At 40.3% G+C, this 17,144-nt stretch overlaps 2 protein-coding genes across 2 annotated transcripts in view; one reads left to right on the forward strand and one right to left on the reverse strand.

Moving 5' to 3' along the window:
• The window catches only part of LOC109481534 (xylosyltransferase 1-like), a 49,835-nt gene extending 44,282 nt beyond the window's left edge, over positions 1–5,553 (forward strand). Inside the window, exons 7-9 of the mRNA XM_019784117.1 lie at positions 1,471–1,647; positions 3,879–4,337; positions 4,753–5,553. Coding sequence (XP_019639676.1) covers positions 1,471–1,647; positions 3,879–4,337; positions 4,753–5,418 — 1,302 coding nt within the window. The 3' untranslated portion in view covers positions 5,419–5,553. The remainder of the gene's footprint in view (positions 1–1,470; positions 1,648–3,878; positions 4,338–4,752) is intronic.
• Positions 5,554–10,512: 4,959 nt separating this feature from the next.
• On the reverse strand, positions 10,513–16,750 carry LOC109481476. Its single transcript, XM_019784058.1, has 7 exons — positions 15,988–16,750; positions 15,094–15,197; positions 14,930–14,974; positions 14,680–14,786; positions 12,068–13,622; positions 11,312–11,941; positions 10,513–11,047 (listed from the first exon to the last, which is right to left on the reverse strand). The coding sequence occupies exons 1-7, from the start codon at positions 16,696–16,698 to the stop codon at positions 10,513–10,515; spliced, it is 3,687 nt and encodes a 1,228-aa protein (XP_019639617.1). The 5' UTR covers positions 16,699–16,750.
• Between the last annotated feature and the right edge of the window lie 394 nt (positions 16,751–17,144).

Raw genomic sequence — 17,144 nt, forward strand, 5'->3', positions numbered from 1 at the left:
ATCTGATCTTTTTTAGTCATAACCGTTACACAAATGTTACACCCCGCCCAGGTATCAGCCCAGGTAGCACAGCAGGAGCAAAATCCACCTCCTCAAACATGTTCAAAAAGCTTTCTACTAGAAAGAGACTTTTTGCAGTCTTAATAGCAGAACAATTCTTCCCATGTACAGGAAAAATTCTTCCAGTAGAAATTTCTGAAGCTTTTGCAGAAAATGTTCAAAATGAATATTCATGAAAGTTATCATCATTCATACCTGTACATCATACTTGTCAATAATATGTAATCACTTATTGAAAATATTAGCTGAAAATGTGAAGGGTGTTTATTAATATGAAGTGATATGAAGTGAAGTGTAAACCATCATCAATCTGGAAGCATCAATTTGGAAGCATATTTTTGTTTCCCACTTTCTGTTTGGTGTTTAAAGTCTGAAGGTTCTCTATCATAAGGCCTAATCATCAGCCCAGCCTGTCCACAGACCGACAGGCCTGTTCAGGCCCGCGGGCTAACCATTGAGCGCAGACCTCTCATGAATTTATCACAAACTTGTTAATTACACAGGTGTGAAAATGTGAATTCTCATTAATTCAGTGGTTTTCATGGGGTGTTCATGAGGCTAATTGGATGCGGTCTGGATGCGGGCTGGCTAACTCAGGCCGCGGGCTAAAGTTTAGGACTGCCAGGCTAAGCTGCTGGGCATGACGGTGTGTGTTCTAGACCGCCAGGCTTGCAATTTTTAAAGACAAATATCTTGATAAATTTGTACATTCTGACCATAAAAAAAGCAACCTGGTACTGAAGATAGCATGATCTTTCCAATGGCATGCAAAAGTTCACTGTACATCCAGGAATAACAAAGTTGAAAATCAGGGGTTTCAACATAGCTGTCTCAAAATTCGGAAAGTGACATTCCAAAATTGAGGTGACCAGTGTTTGATCTATAGTGTTCAAATGTTGTATCAGAAAAGAAATTGTCAGCAAAGGGCAAAATGCTGATGCAACGTTGACCAAACATCCAAATTGAATGAAAAGCATGAAAAATTTGGGTTCACATATTATTAAGCACAATACATTCTGTTGACATGCTAGGAGCCTGATTTCTAAATTAAAGTACTGTTCTCAGACTGGTTAGAGTTAACATGGATTCCTTACTGTCAGAGACTGGTAATGTAGAAGATTGGTCATGGACTAGAAGCTGGTCAGTATTTCATCAGAATTTCACCATTCGACCAGCAGGTTGTACATTTCAGATGTTCAAGTCATTCTAACTTGAAATTAAGCCTCAAATAATCATTGTTTTTTAACCATTGTTTTTTTAACCATTTATTGAAGGAGTCTCTAATTAGTGACATACTCATTTTTTGTACATAACTTCTAAATGTACATTATTTCTTATGTATATACATTGTAGTACAAAGCCTTACTGACTGTGTTGAAGAGAATTACTTATCCCCCCCTATCCTTCCAGTCGTTCTTCCACACCGTGTTGGAGAACAGTGCCATGTGTCTGTCCATGGTTGATAATAACCTGCGCATCACCAACTGGAACCGTAAGCTGGGCTGTAAGTGTCAGTACAAACACATCGTGGACTGGTGCGGCTGTTCTCCCAACGACTTCAAACCTGACGACTTCCATAAGCTACAGGTATGTCATGACTGTTGTTAGATTCCCACCAGTCTGGTAGGTTTTTAAAAGAGATAGGACTTTCAAAGGCATCCAATGCAGTTTTTAGGGCTTGGAAGCCCAATTTTTCAAAGACATTATAATAATTGTAGTTACCTATCTCATACTGAGAACACTATCCCAATGTATATTGATGCTCGTGGAGCAAATATTTCCAAAATTCTGATGGAAAACAGTTAGGCAATGGGCTCATTTTTAGGGTACCACCCATAAAATAAAGGACACATCTTGGGGCTTGTTTCTGCAGTTTTACATACCCAAAGTATGAAAATACTAATTGAAATGTGCTGATGTGAAGCAGTGTGTGTCAATATCACAAAGATTGCCTTATTCAGAATATTTCCAGTTTTGCTGCCCTGAAATCGCATTGGATGCCTTTCAAAGGATATCATATGCAGTACAGATTTTGTAAGATTTTTTAATGCGTTACCATGCATTTTGCACACATTTTGGACTTATTTCTTGTGCAAAAGTCGTGTTAATCATCGTTAAATCATAACAGAAAGCCATGTAAACGGTGTTGAAACTCGAGCAAAAGCAGTGTGAACCACATTAAGTAAATAGCTGCAGTCATTAGTGGCTATAATTCATAACCACATGCAATTACATGTACATTTGCACGCATTTTACATGAGAAATGCGATTTAAACGAGAAGTGCACAGCTTTGCATGGCCTTTTGTATTGCTTTTGCATGCATTTTAATTGATGTTAATATTATTATTAATTGTATACTCAGTTTATCAAGAAAATGTGGTGCTCACAAAAATTCTATTGTATCAGTGAATGCTATTCAAAGTGATATCTTGCTGTTACATGTTTCCTCTGACTGAGTGCACTGTAATAGGCCATTGACTGTTTTGAAACATTTTATTGCATTCAAGGTACATAAGCTAAGTCTCATTCACCATACAGGAATCTCCAACTTCTTATATAATAAATGTTTTTTTTTTTTTCAAAAAGAGCTGATTTCAGTTTTTTTTTGCTAATTCCCAGTTAGGGTTGGGATAGTCTTCTTAGAATTTGCTTTATATGATTACATATTTTTTAGCAGTGAAAAGAAATAATTTAGTTTCTACCCTGCATTTTTCTCATTTCTCCCCAGTCTTTCTTCCATACAGTACTACAGGTAGGAAGACCTGTCCCTGTTTAAAGTCTGTAGCTTACAGGGTGTTCCATTATATGTAGGACCTATAGTTTAGGTTCCACTGTAATGTAGGACCCACAGTAAGCTCCACTGTATGTGGTTTAATGTAGGACCTACATGTTTGTGCACTGTAGGTTCCACTGTGTTTTGTATGATGTATTGCCTACTTCATGTATGGGTCACCATGTGTTTTTAGGACCTACATTGTACATGTACTGCAGCTCAGGTTCCACTGTGCTTGTTACAATGTAGGACCTACATTATACCAAGCACAGTGGAACATACAGTACATAATGTAGGTTCCTACATATTGTACATTATGCCAAACACAGTGGAACCAACAGTAGGTCCTACATTGTACCAAACACATTGGAACCTGCAGTACAAGTACATGTAGGTTTGGTACAGTGTAGGACCTACTGTACATAGATTCCACTGTATTTGATAAAATGTAGGACCTACTGTAGGTTCCACTGTGTTTGATGAAATGTAGGACCTACTGTTGGTTCCACTGTGTTTGGTACAGTGTAGGACCTACTGTAGGTTCCACTGTGTCTGGTATAATGTAGGACCTACTGTAGGTTCCACTGTGTTTGATAAAATGTAGGACCTACTGTTGGTTCCACTGTGTTTGGTACAGTGTAGGACCTACTGTAGGTTCCACTGTGTCTGGTATAATGTAGGACCTACTGTAGGTTCCACTGTGTTTGATAAAATCATGTAGGACCTTAACTGTAGGTTCCACTGTGTTTGGTATAAAGTAGAACCTACTGTACAGCCACGTAGGTTCTACTATGTTTGGTATAATGTGGGACATACATAATTTATACTGTACGTAGGGCTTTATTCAATCCTCTGTTTTCAGTTTTGTTAAATGTTCATTGACAAGTGCTGGTTGACTGGAGAAGCCTTTTTTACACTTTCTGTATCTTACAGTACAGTTACTGTATGTTTCTGTTACAGTCTAATTAATGGCTAGATCTTGGTGAAAACAAGAACAATTGTCATGTTAGTACACTAACAGAGCTCTGTATCTTGTTTTTAAAGACCAACAGGCCAACATTCTTTGCTCGAAAGTTCGAGGCCGTGGTAAACCAGGACGTCATCAACCAGCTGGACTTCTTCCTGTACAACGATTTAACCGCGTCGTCTCCCGGGATCAACAGTTACTGGGAGAGTTTCTTCCATCACAAGGACCCGCACGACAAACACACGGACACCTACAGGACACATCTGGAGGCCTTCGCTCGCATGGCCCAGCTCTCGCTGCAGAGCGCCGCGCCGCACTACGGCAAACGGATCGACCGGAAGTGTCTGTACACGGTGATCAGCCCGCCGCGGGAGGGGAGTGTCTACATGCGCGGGGACCACCTGCGCGGACTGGTGGTCACGTTTGACGTGGAGAGCGAGGGCGGGGAGGAGACGTTAGAGGTGTGGGCGGTGCCCAGGAAGATGTACAAACTGGTCAACCCTGCTGGACCAATAGCAAGGCTGCTTAGTCTGGAGGTATGTATGGCTTTTTAAAGATTCTGAAATAGAAGATCAGAAGGAGAGGAAGGCAAAATATACATTTAATTGGGCATGCTGGTAGGTTGTACTCAGTTGAGAAGCTGTTGTTTCTACAAGACTGATTGAATAATCGTTCTGAGCAGTCTTCATACACAAGAAAATTCCTATGTCCTATCAACCTGATCAAATTATTTTCGAAAGTCTTGGTTTGTTACTGGGCAATGGTCAAACTGAATTTTGCAGTATGGCAGAATATGTCAGACTGCAGAGTATTAGGTCCTGGACACATGCCAAATTAAAGTATGAAAAATAACACAGTGACTGTACAAATGTACATTTATGTTCTCGACACATGTAAAAAAAACTGTTTCAAAAGTTAACACATAATTATTTGTCTCCACCATCTTTCCAGGTTGGTTCAGACTGGGACCTGAAAGAACGCATCTTCCGCAACATGGGGCGTCTGATTGGTCCTCACGACAGTCCAACCGTCATCCAGAGGTGGAGCAAGTCTGACGGCGCCAACTTCATCGTCTCCATCGTGTGGGTCGATCCTGCCAACACCATCGCCGCATCGTACGACCTAACCGTAGAACCAGACGCGGAATTTTCCTACCACACCCCGCCCTTCCAAAAACCGTTAAAACCGGGCGCATGGCACGTTTACCTCCTGCATCATTGGAAGATTGTGGCCGAGACCGCATTTCTGGTCACACCGATGGCGTACAAAAATAACCGACCAATCACGGCAGCCGAAGCTGCCACCACTCACGCAGGACCGTCCAATGGGACGTACATCGACAGAGACTTCGTCAGCCTTAACAGCTTTCTAAAACTCAAAGACGTGGAAAAACTAGCCGCGGCGGCGAAGCTGAACAGTCGGAAAACGGGGCGGGAGTTGGAAGGCTGGATCGACCAGCTGGTGTTGGAGTTCTGGTCGGTGGCGGACGTCTGTTCCGTGGCACCCTTCCCATCATGCAATATGGTCAAACAGTGCCAAGTCACGACGTGGAGTACTTTCTCTCCGGACACCAAGTCTCAGCTGGGTCCGGTCATGCCAGACGGCAGGATTAGGTGACACACAGGGTCATTTAGTCCTGCCCAATCAAACAGTAGCACAGATAATGTCATTTTGTATCCATAGTCTTGAAAATCCATCCATGTAGAAGTCGTTATGAAACCATTTTGAAAACTGTAGTCTTTCAAATTGGACCCAAATTTTTTCGACTGTACAACTCCAGTCTTTGTCAAGGAATAAACAACCAACTGCTTCTATGATGTCCGCTTATGCAAGTTCACATCAGAGCATTTACACCAAGCCTCAACAAAGACGGGGGGCGTCACAGACTTTCTGCAACATATGATCTGCTGCTCACTAATTCATGTATGGTCAGCATAATGTGATGTCACAGAAGCAGTGGACTGCTCATTCCTTGAAAAAGACTGGAGTTGTACACCACAAATTGAAATAAGAGTGGCATAGAATTATTGAACGTCAACAATATCACTGACTAGAGGCATAGACCAGTGACAGCATTTTCAAAGTTTTTATGATTATCTCGATTTTCGGTACCACCACATTTTTGCTGTTAGAGATAATGAAGAAAATATTTTCTCTTACTATATTTGTTGTAAGTTTGCAGAACATTTGCCTCTAAAATAGTCCTGAAATTATTTCTGTATCAGACTTCCCATAATAACAGAAATGGTATAACTGCCCTTTGGTGTAACACACCAGATTCCTTAGCTTATTTGATGGAGAACTGTGTGAACAAATTTGCCTCCACACAATCATCATGATTTCATCAGGTGCAGAAATTAGATATTAATTTTTTTCATTCAAACGCAATTTTTGTCATTAATATTCATCTGTTTTCCCACCTCTAGCCCATTTACACATGTACAATTTTTGTTCTTACTAGATTAGGCAAAAACATTGATAATCAAATGGAAACTGCAATTATATTATTTTTATAATTTCATAATGTTCTCTAAAATGTGTCAACATTTAGCCCTTCTGTACAATTTTATTCATTAAACAATGCAAAACAGGACATTTTTTCAAACTTTAAGGGTTAGTGTGCAACATTTGTAGCTATCTATGAATCAGCTATTATTGGAAGAAACTAGAATAAGAAGCTCCATTCATTCCATAGCTAGGACCAGTAATAGTCTCAAACAAAGATAGAAAAAGAATTATTGCTAGTATTGGAATATTTCACTTCAATTTAGGAAACTGTGTAAGTGTAGTATTTTGAAGTTAGCAGATATTTCCTAAGATAGACCTTTACAAAAAGCTATTAATTTCTCATATTTGATTTGAAAATTCAATCCTTTTATATCTCCTAAAAAGGCCATTGATTGTGATATAATTCATAACCAATCTGGAAAAATAAAAATGCTATCAATCTATCAATCATCACAATTGACCCATGAAGAATAAATTTTTATCTTTATTTAGTACTTTTAAAGTGCAGACCTGGATATTCTTCTATATAGGACAACAAGGTACTGCCTTTAAACTCCAGACTACCCGTGTGTTAATAATTATACAGAAATATGTATGTATATATCTATATTTTTGCTGTAATAATGACAAATAGTTTGCTGTACAAATCCAATATAATGTGTTTGCTTATTTAAAGGTGGTAAAGTGGCATTTTGTATTATTATGTGTAATACATGTGTTTTCTGATAAGTTACCAGTGCCAAATACTACTGGATAGTTTGTGTAACAATTTAGTACATTTAGTGTTTACTTCCAAATTGAATGAACAATTGTGAAGAATTAGGCTTCAAATTAAAAGTAAAATGTTGACCTTAAAGTTATCTTTCAAAGTTACAAGCTATTTTTTTAGAATCATGTTGTTTGAGTTAAAAATAGTGGTAGTCAGAACTTCTCAATATTCCTGTTTTTGTTAATACTATTGCAATAGTTCATGATATTACAATTATTATTTGTTTTAGGTCTGAAGTCTGTACAATATGTTAAAAAGAAGCTGTATTGATAGAATGTCAGATATTAAATAATACTGTATTGCATATATAGCACCCAGCTAGGTGTTATTATTTCTATAACTGACATGATGTGTTTAAAAACTTTGATCATTTATTTGGTCATCAACATATTTACAGATATACATGAATGTCATCAACAACTAAAGGCACCCATTGCAATTTCAGGAAGGCAAAACTAGAAATATTCTGGTTGAGGAAATCAGTCAATGATATTGACGTTTACTGTTTTTTCTTAGAATATTTGCGTCATCTCTGTCATACATAGTATTATGTGTTTGAAATAGCCCCTAAACAAGCTAGCAACCATATTTTTCGCATTTGACAGATATCACTTTGCTAAAAATAGGATTGATGCAACTTTGTAATATACTAATTTAGTGTGTAAAAATGACCAGAAAAATTATGTTAAAATTCCAGTTTTGCCACCCTAAAATGGCTTTGGGTGCCTTCGATGCAGTCACATAAACCTAATAATTTCATAATGATTTTATGATTATGATACTTGTGAATTGGTTTAAACCAAAAAGTACCCAGAGTAACAAACAAATGATTTATAATTGCGAGTTTTCACTTACTAGTAATAGACACTTGTCTAATAGCCTTTCACATATTTCCTGGCATAGAACTAGCATTTAGACCTTTTGTGCTGTGAAAGTCTTTCAGTATAACAATCAGGTACATACTATAGTAAGAGAGGTTTAATATGTATTGTCTAATCACCCAGGTCTCAAAACATTATGAAAGCTTTGTAAAGATCAGGAACTGGAAAATGCTCATCTTTTAACTTGAAAGACCATTTGGAAAATGTAATAGAAATGTCAACTTTGTCAATGTTTTTTGTTCCATCGTTTTTGGACATAAAGTGGACAATGCCATACCACTGTCTAAAGGAGTAAAAAAAGTGTCAAATTACAGTGTCTGTATATACAATTTGCAGTACTTTGGCATTGAAAAAATTTTGAACAAGCCACCATCCACTTTTCTAAGAGTTCAAAAGTTGAGTATTAAGTGTCCAAGCTATGGTATAATTGTTGTACAACTCAATTCTCCTAATTCGACGACCAGGTATCTTCAGACTGCCAAATTTAGATAACGATTTTATCAAAGCCTTTTTGTATACCTTTGTTATTACATGTACTGATGCTGCATTGGGATAAATCTCTTAAGCTCCACTCTTTGTCCATTTTCTTTCTTATGTTTAGGCTACCGGAATTATGAGAGTAACTGTTGATGTTACAGTATGGATAGTTATACACAAGTAGGCATACAGTTACATTATATATATGTTCATTTAAGTACAAGTATGTTTTGATGCCAAACGAATGACCAGTGCAAGAAAATAGTAACACGTCTAGTTGACAGTGTATTGAAATAGTATATTTTGTGTTTTGCTGCTAGTATATCTACATTCATTGCATTAGATATTATATAGAAAACTTTGGAAGAGTAAGATTACTATTGTGGCATAATTGGTGCAGCAAGTAATGTTTTTCAATTGTGAGATACAGCCTTTTTCCCACAGGCTGTTCAAAATGCTTGTATGTGATTTGTTTTAAGATAGATGTCCAAAATTATTTAGGATAGTATGTGAGACATTAAGTTTAAGAAATAATGGTTAATTGTCACCGCAAACTTCAAACTATGTTACAAACTGGGGGAAAGAATAGTTGTTGAAAAGTAACATGATGAGTAAAAACTATTATACTAGCAGGAGAAGTTTGTAATGATAATTTGTATGTGCAGCCAATGTAAAAGGTAAATGTACTTGTACAAAGACATTGTATACACGAGGCCTTATGAAACAGCTGAACATGACTAAAAGGTTGTCATGTTTGACATTGGTGTTCTGTGTCATCTATGTGTCATACTTTAACTGTGTACGGTAGCAGGTATAACTGCGTGTGTTAAGCTGTGCGTGGATGGTGCTCATTGCCGGGGACGTGTTCGATTTTATGTGGATAGTGTTCAGCACCGAAGATGGCCATGTTCGCTTGTGAATAGATGGTTTTCAGCACCAAGGATGGGCATATTTGTGTGTGGATGGTGTTTAGCACTAGGGACGGCTTTATTTACTTGTGTGTGGAAGGTGTTCACCAAGTACTGGACTTGCACGTTTACCTGTAAGGAGATGGTGTTCAGCACCAGGGAAAGATGTGTTTACCTGTGTGTGAACGGCGTTCAGTACCAAGGACAGGTGTGTTTACCTGTGTGTGGATGGTGTTCAGCACCGGTGTTTACCTGTGTGTGGATGGTGTTCAGCACCAAGGACAGATGTGTTTACCTGTGTGTGAATGGCGTTCAATACCAAGGACAGGTGTGTTTACCTGTGTGTGGATGGTGTTCAGCACCAAGGACAGATGTGTTTATCTGTGTGTGGATGGTGCCAAGGATAGATATGTTAACCTATGTGTGAATGATGTTCAGCACCAAGGACAGGTGTGCTTATCTGTGTGTGGATGGTGTTCAGCACCAAGGACATGTGTGCTTATCTGTGTGTGGATGGTGTTCAGCACCAAGGACAGGTGTGCTTATCTGTGTGTGGATGGTGTTCAGCACCAAGGACATGTGTGTTTACCTGTGTGTGGATGGTGTTCTGCACAGTTCCGTCTGACTACAGATTGTATTTGGTGAAAGATTTTATGAATAATCGTAACACATATTAAGGGATATTCAAAAATTTGATATCGTCTATTTTATCTCTTAACAGCAACCACAAACCACAAGAAATACAAATTTCAGTTGGTCTGTAAAGCCTTAAAATTTAGTTAGAAAACAGATTGGTGAGCGATTAAGATTATTTCCACCTAAGCATAAGTCGTGGTAATAACTCGGCTGTGTCGCATTGTTCACAACTCGCCAAATATTAAGTTAACCGTACAAAATGAACACTTTTTTAGTGTCTATATGTTCAAACGGACGTGAAAAATTGCCTATTTCTTACTGTGTACCTACATGTATGACAAGTACCTAGAAACCTATAAGTAACGAGATTTAATATTTGTTATTGCCACAGTGTAAAAATGATGCAACATCATCAGGCTGATAATTCACATATTTACGCTTGTGACATGACGCCATTAACATGTTACAGAGGCCGTTAGCAATACATAGTTTCACTTAGCGTATCAAACTCTCCCGACTATATTTGAAGTGACTATTCATGATAGTCGGTATCCTTTAGGTGATCGCCAAGGAGTCTACAAGCCATTCTCAGCCTGTTAATTGTCTTTACAACGTCAGGATGTTTTTCATCGTTCATACTCCGGAGAATCTGTAATACCTGCCCAAAATATGTGATCGTCTTTCTGTACTCGCCAAGAGCCCCCCAGGCGCTACCCAAGTTGATAAGTGAGTTGGCGATGTCAGGATGTGCAGTGTTCTTATTATGGATTCTCTGCCTCATCTGTAGTGACTGTTCGTAATAGATGACTGGCTTTTTGTGATCACAAAGCTTATCCCAGGCGGTACCCAATTTGTCAAGTGACGCGACGATGTCAGGATGTACCGTGTTCTTACCATGGATTCTCCGCCTCATCTCTAGTGCCTGTTCGTAATAGTTGACGGCCTTTCTGTGATCACCAAGGTCCTTCCAAACAGCACCCAAGTTGTTAAGTAACGAGATAATGTCGGGATGAGCAGTGTTCCTACCATGGATACTCTGCATCATCTGTAGTGACTGTTCAAAATAGCTGACCGCCTTTCTGTGATAACTTAGAGCCATCCAGACAGTACCCAAGTTGTTAAGTGATTTTACAGTTTCAGCAAGTGCTTTGTTCTTACCATAGATTTTCTTTCTCATCTGTAGTGCCTGTTCATGATAGCTGACGGCCTTTCTGTGATCACCACGGTGACTCCAGGCGATACCCAAGTTGCTAAGTAATGTAGCGACTTCAGGATGTGCAGTGTGCTTACCGTGGATACTGTGCATCATCTGTAGTGACTGTTCACCATACATGACGGCCTTTCTGTGGTTACCAAGGTTATCCCAGCCAACACCCAGGTTTGTAAGTGTGGAGGCGATGTCAGGATGTGCAGTTTCCTCACCATGAATTTTCCGGCTCATCTTCAGAGCCTGTTCATAATAGCCGACGGCCTTTCTGGGATCGCCAAGGTCACTCCAGGCAGTACCCAAGTTGATCAGTGACGAGACGATGCTAGGATGTGCAGTTTCCTGACCATGGACTTTCCGCTTCATCCGAAGTGACTGCTCATAATAGTTGACGGCCTTTCTGTGATCACCAAGGTCACTCCAGGCACGGCCCAAGTTGTTAAGTGACATGGCGATGCCAGGATCTGCAGTTTCCTCACCATGGATTTTCCGTCTTATCTTTAGTGACTGTTCATGATAGCTGACGGCCTTTCTGTAATCACCAAGACTACCCCATGTGTTGCCCAAGTTGTTAAATGAAGCGGCGATGTAAAGATGCACAGCGTTCTCACCATATATACTCTGCCTCATCTGTAGTGAATGTTCATAACAGGTGACGGCGTTTTTGTGATCACCAAGGTCACTCAAGGCTGTACCCAAGTTGTTAAGTGACAGGGCGATGTCAGGATGTCGAGCGTTCTCACCATAGATACACCTCCTCATCTGCAGTGCCTGTTCATAATAGCTGACGGCCTCTTTGTGATCACCAAGGTCACTACAGACGGTGCCCAAGTCGTTGAGCAATTTGGCGATGCCTGGATGTGCTTTTCCTGTACCATACTTCGAAACCTTAACCTCTAGTACTCGTTTTAGGCATGACTTTGCCTTTTCGTACTCACACAGACTTTTATATACCCCTGCTTGTATCTCTGGTGAATTGTCAAACAGAACAGGAGGTCGTATCACATGCATATTGATAAGTTCTAGAATTAAGGCTTTTAATGGTCGAGCGGTATAATGGTACCTCATCAGTTGTTTTGTATTGGAGAAGTAAAACACTTTCTTTAACCTGTCCCCCATATCTGTGTTAGAAGACATGGACAATAAGGCGGACATGTTTTCCACCTGACCACGGTTGTTCAAGTATGTCCGCAGCCTCATTTCTGCTGAGATGCTGACCAGCACCGTTAAGTGATGTGCGTTTTCACTGTCGATGACTCCGTTCATGTTCATCTTCCGGATAGTTTCCCATATTGTGGTAGGTTGTATACCACAGAGTAGCGCCCAACACGACACTGCAAGGGTCGAAAATCGATAGATCTCTTTCTTCACATCTAGCAAACCAGATGTTGGATCATCTGGTGAAAGAGTTTGTATATTTGTATCATCGGCCATTATACTTAATCCCTGTAAAAGAGATATTGCCCCTTTACTACGCTGGAGTTGCTGAGTCCACAAGTTCAAATACACATCGACCAACTCCTGCTCTCCTGTGATCAAACACACATTCCCCAATATGCTCAAGAGATGGTAGCCTTTCTTTAAATGCAAAGTCAAGTCGTCTTGCATGATTCTGGTCATCCCACTTGGTGTGTGGATAAGTTCAGCTGTTTTGCCCCTTCCCAGAGGAGTCTTGCATGCGTGCGGCATGGCTCCGTCGAACGCGAACCCGCGCGGCGTTACAGAGTCGTAGAACCAGCTGTCAGGTGGGTCATTGGAAAAGTCAGTGAGACTCTTGATCGCCATGGACGGGAGAATGGTTTCTCCCAGGTTAATCACTTTGAGATGCAGATAGTGAGTAAGGTTGCGGAAATACTCGACGTTACTCTCTGTTTCCTCCTCTATCAGGATGGCGAACTCCAGATCAGAGTACGGGGTTGCTAACCCTGTGGCCTGTGAACCCATGCCTACCATTGCATACTTACAGGGAGGGGGACCAATTACCTCCATACATTCACCTACAAGGCCAACAATGAATGTTTTTCTCTGTTTAACGATTGTTTGGAATAATGTAAAAATTGCTTCCGCTCTCTGCTTCTCCACTTCTCGTGTCTTTTTATCATCGTCATCAAGACTATAAGGATCGATCTCCTGCTCGATTTGTTTCATCTCTTCTTCTACATACTTCCGATTCTTCTTCAGTGTCAATTTGTGTGTCTCTGTATCACTGTTATCCACAACTTGTTTGATCCCCAGTACGTGCTCAAAAAATAACTGACTAACTTGTAGCATCGTTTGTTTGATGGTCCCTCTGTCTTCTGTCCTTGCTCTGACCAGTGCGGCATTACGAAGTGCTGCAGCCTTGGTGAAGTCACTCCCGTCTTTCGACTGGATTCCTCTTTGTAGGTAGACATCACTTAGCCTGCACATGGGCTCCGCCTCTTTTTGATATTGGTCTCTATTTGAATCTAAACGAAACGATAATTTTGAATCACAAACCTTAATCTTACTTCGAATTTAATTGATCGACAATGTTTTATCTAGCCTGGGTTCTAGGCCAATAGCACACTGGACACAAAATATCTCAGTGAACCAGCTCACTGAGATATTTTGTGTCCAGTGTGCTATGGGTCTGGAACCCAGGCTATATTTTAACCTTATCTAGACCGGTCTTTTTTGGGCTTGGTGGGTCAACGGGGCGGGGGCTCTTTTGCCCCCCCCCCCAGAAGTCGCGAACGGTATGTTGTATGACCACCAAATTTTTAGAGGACGGTGTACTAGTAAGAATTTATCATATCTACAATTTTCATATTATTATGACGTAATATGACGTCATTCATATTTAAGCTATCCGCCATCTTGGATCATCAATCTTGAATTTTCAAAAATAGTTTTTTTTTTCAGGACAAAGCCTGAAATACATTGTAAACAGACTAAAGACGTTCACATGAACCATTTTTACAAAAAGGAATGGAAGTATTGATGAAATTTTAAGAAAAAAACCTGTATATACCTGTTCTAATGATATGGTCCGCCATCTTGGATTTTGGCCAATGACGTCATCAAATTAGCATAAATTATGCATCGTTAATGATAAACTTTACATGAAATTATATGGAATGATATTAATATTAGAAACCATGTGTAATTTGACAGAAAAACCATGAAATTGTATTGTTGAAACGAAAATTACTAAATTTAGCAAAAAATGCCTTTTAGAAACCCGTTGCCATGGCAACACAAAAATTATTATCTTATTCCAATGATACAGAATTGTTGCCAACAATATTCTAGGAAAAGTCACCAACTTTGGTTGTTCTAGCGCTGGCCGTTCAGACGCTATATGACATCAAATTTGGCGCGGGCACTTTTAGATAGGGTCTAGATAGGGTTAAAACACGATAGTGGAAGTTAAAACTAGATTTGCTACATTTGGATGATTGAAATGATATGAAGATTTTTAGCAATGATGTCGTCACAAACTAGACCTTACAGATGGACAAGTTAGGTTACCTTTGACATGGACGGCCTTGAGCGCAGCTGCAAAGTTCCGTTCTGCTGATCCCAGCTCTCCTGCTTGCAGAGCCCTGCAGCCCTCCTGCAGCTGGTCTGTGTACACACTGTAGCAGGGGGATGATGACAAGTTTATTTAACACCTACTTGTTTGATTTACAATTGAAAAGATAGCTCTGTGTATTAGCATTGTATTGATAGGTTTTCATATTTCCAATGTTGCTAAAAACTTCCAAGGAAAGTGTGTCACCTGTTGGTGTCTTCCTGTGTTGTGCTTGTCTCTTCCACACCCATCCTGTAATCAGTAAATATATTTTTGCTATCAACATACTTTTGAAAAAGTAATTAAGATATAACCAATTTTGAGGGCCAGACACGTAAAGCAATGCTGCATAATCGAAAACACGTACTCACCCTTCTCCAAATCTTTTATTGATAACGCCATTGTTTACTAGACTTGCTGTGGTAGCAGACATATTGACCTTCCAATTCCTGGATTTTCTAGCTTCTTGTTGCTTCTGAAATCAAAAGAATACGACTGAATACAATTTAAATTCCAATCAAAAATAGAAAAGTGTGCTAATATTCCCAATAAAGGCGGACGTCTCATGTAAGAGCTTACAAGTCGCAGGTAGCGAGTGCCAGTCAGACACGCAAAGTTACAGACAAGACAGTGATCATTTACGGACTGAAGTAGCTGTTAATCCGATCCCCTTGCAAGCAATTGGAGAAGATCTATGGAAAGGACTTCTTGATTGCTCGTAGCTGTTTTCTTTAATAAATCTTTCCACAGAGAAGCTAGCGATCTTTCTCACATACCCCAATTACAGTTGGAATGGTTATGGTTAGAATAAAGTATCAAATTTTTGTCCTGACAACATGCTAAAACTGCAGTTTGTAAGCTAAAGGCCTGAATATGAGTTTGGGGGATTTCAACACATGGTTGGCGAAGTCCCTGTGACGTGGGGCTCGATTTGGTGAGGTCTTACATGAAACAGTGAAAATACAAGTACTGCAATACAACACTGTCTGCTCATTCATATAAGTGGTCGGTATATAGTGAGCAAATATAAAGCCTTACAGGTCAGAAGGCAATTGGCTCGCTGGCACGCATACAGATGTCAAGAGAAAGGGCGGATCTTTCACACTTATTAGTTGCATAATACGGAAAGGCGAGTACTAGTATCTTGCGTTATGAAGTGAAGTACAACAATCGCTCAAATGTATGGATAGTGATTCAACAATAGTAATGAGATATGTTAGGAACGATACAAGAATATTATTCTACGTAGGAAGACAAACACCTACCCGTTTCTTTACTTCCAGTATGCTCTTCCTGATTTTTGCTGCATAAAGTAAGCGATGTGTGAGGACGGTTTTCCCATGCTGATCGCCACATCGCTCCAGGGCAGTGCTGTATAGAGCTGTAGCCTTGGTCAAGTGCCTGGACTCCTTTAGGTCTTTTCCTCTAGTAAGGTTCACGTCTCCGAGACTTTTTATAGCCTCTACTTCCAACAGGTTGTTCGTCTCCCCTATTCCTTCTACAAGAATCTTGGTGTAGCCCTCTAAGATGGAGTCCATATGGCCACCGTTAGCCGATTTCTTATCCAAATCTTGAAAGATTTCTGATATTCTCAAGACGGAATTAATGCTTTTGCTCCTGGTTGATCCTGCTATAGGAGCTTTCTGTCTGAGTTTTTCGGCGAGTTTGACCCTATGTTGGAGAGACTCGCCTTCCCCCGGGTCCTCACAACGGAGCAGCGTGGCTCTGTACAGGTTCAGGCCCCGCTCCAAGTTCTGTGAAGCTTCGGTCTTGTGGAGTCTTCCTTTCTCCACGTTCAAGTCTCCCAGGCTCTTCAGTACCTCCACTTCCTGCAGCCTGTCCATATCAGACATGGCGGCCAGAAGGGCGCGGCCGTACCCCGTCTCGGCCAGGTCATACCTGTTACACTTTACAAACCTCCGGCATTGCACGTCTGTAGGGAAAAGTGTCCCCGCAACACGCAACATGTTCGACATGATCACGGTCACTAACAAGTCCTAGATTGTAACAGGTGTAGAACACTGTTTACCTTCGCTACTGCTGTTATGAAATAGTACATAGAACGGAGCGAAAGAAACACCGAACAGATAAATTTTCACCATATTATGCCGCCCAAAGGTTTCACTGCTGCCCACTGAACCTTCGGGCGTGTTAGTTGGCCGCTCTGTGTTGTCCTTAACAACAGGAATAATACTGGAATGTCCCGACGTGGAAATTCCCCATTGCTCATGACCGCCTGACGTCATTGTGAATACCCGTGGCATCAGGTGTCAGTCATAAACAATGCCGCTGCATCAGGTGTCAGCAGTAAACATTGCTGCTGCATCAGGTGTCAGCAGTAAACAATGACGCTGCATCAGGTTCAGCAGTAAACAATGCCTCTGTTTTTGAATCACCGGCTTAGAATACTCGGGATTTTCCA

Source organism: Branchiostoma belcheri, unplaced genomic scaffold, assembly GCF_001625305.1.
Source record: "Branchiostoma belcheri isolate BF01 breed outbred unplaced genomic scaffold, Haploidv18h27 scaffold56, whole genome shotgun sequence".
In the NCBI taxonomy this organism is placed as follows: domain Eukaryota; kingdom Metazoa; phylum Chordata; class Leptocardii; order Amphioxiformes; family Branchiostomatidae; genus Branchiostoma; species Branchiostoma belcheri.

Bases quoted from the DNA above. Each gene is read 5' to 3' on its own strand.
- LOC109481476 (XM_019784058.1), bottom strand. From the start codon at position 16,698: ATGTCGAACATGTTGCGTGTTGCGGGGACACTTTTCCCTACAGACGTG. The intron at 14,787-14,929 runs GTGACACACTTT...CCCCTGCTACAG, and splicing joins ACACAGGAAGACACCAACAG to TGTGTACACAGACCAGCTGC. The intron at 11,942-12,067 runs GTATGGTACAGG...GCAGATGAGGAG, and splicing joins CTAGAGGTTAAGGTTTCGAA to GTGTATCTATGGTGAGAACG.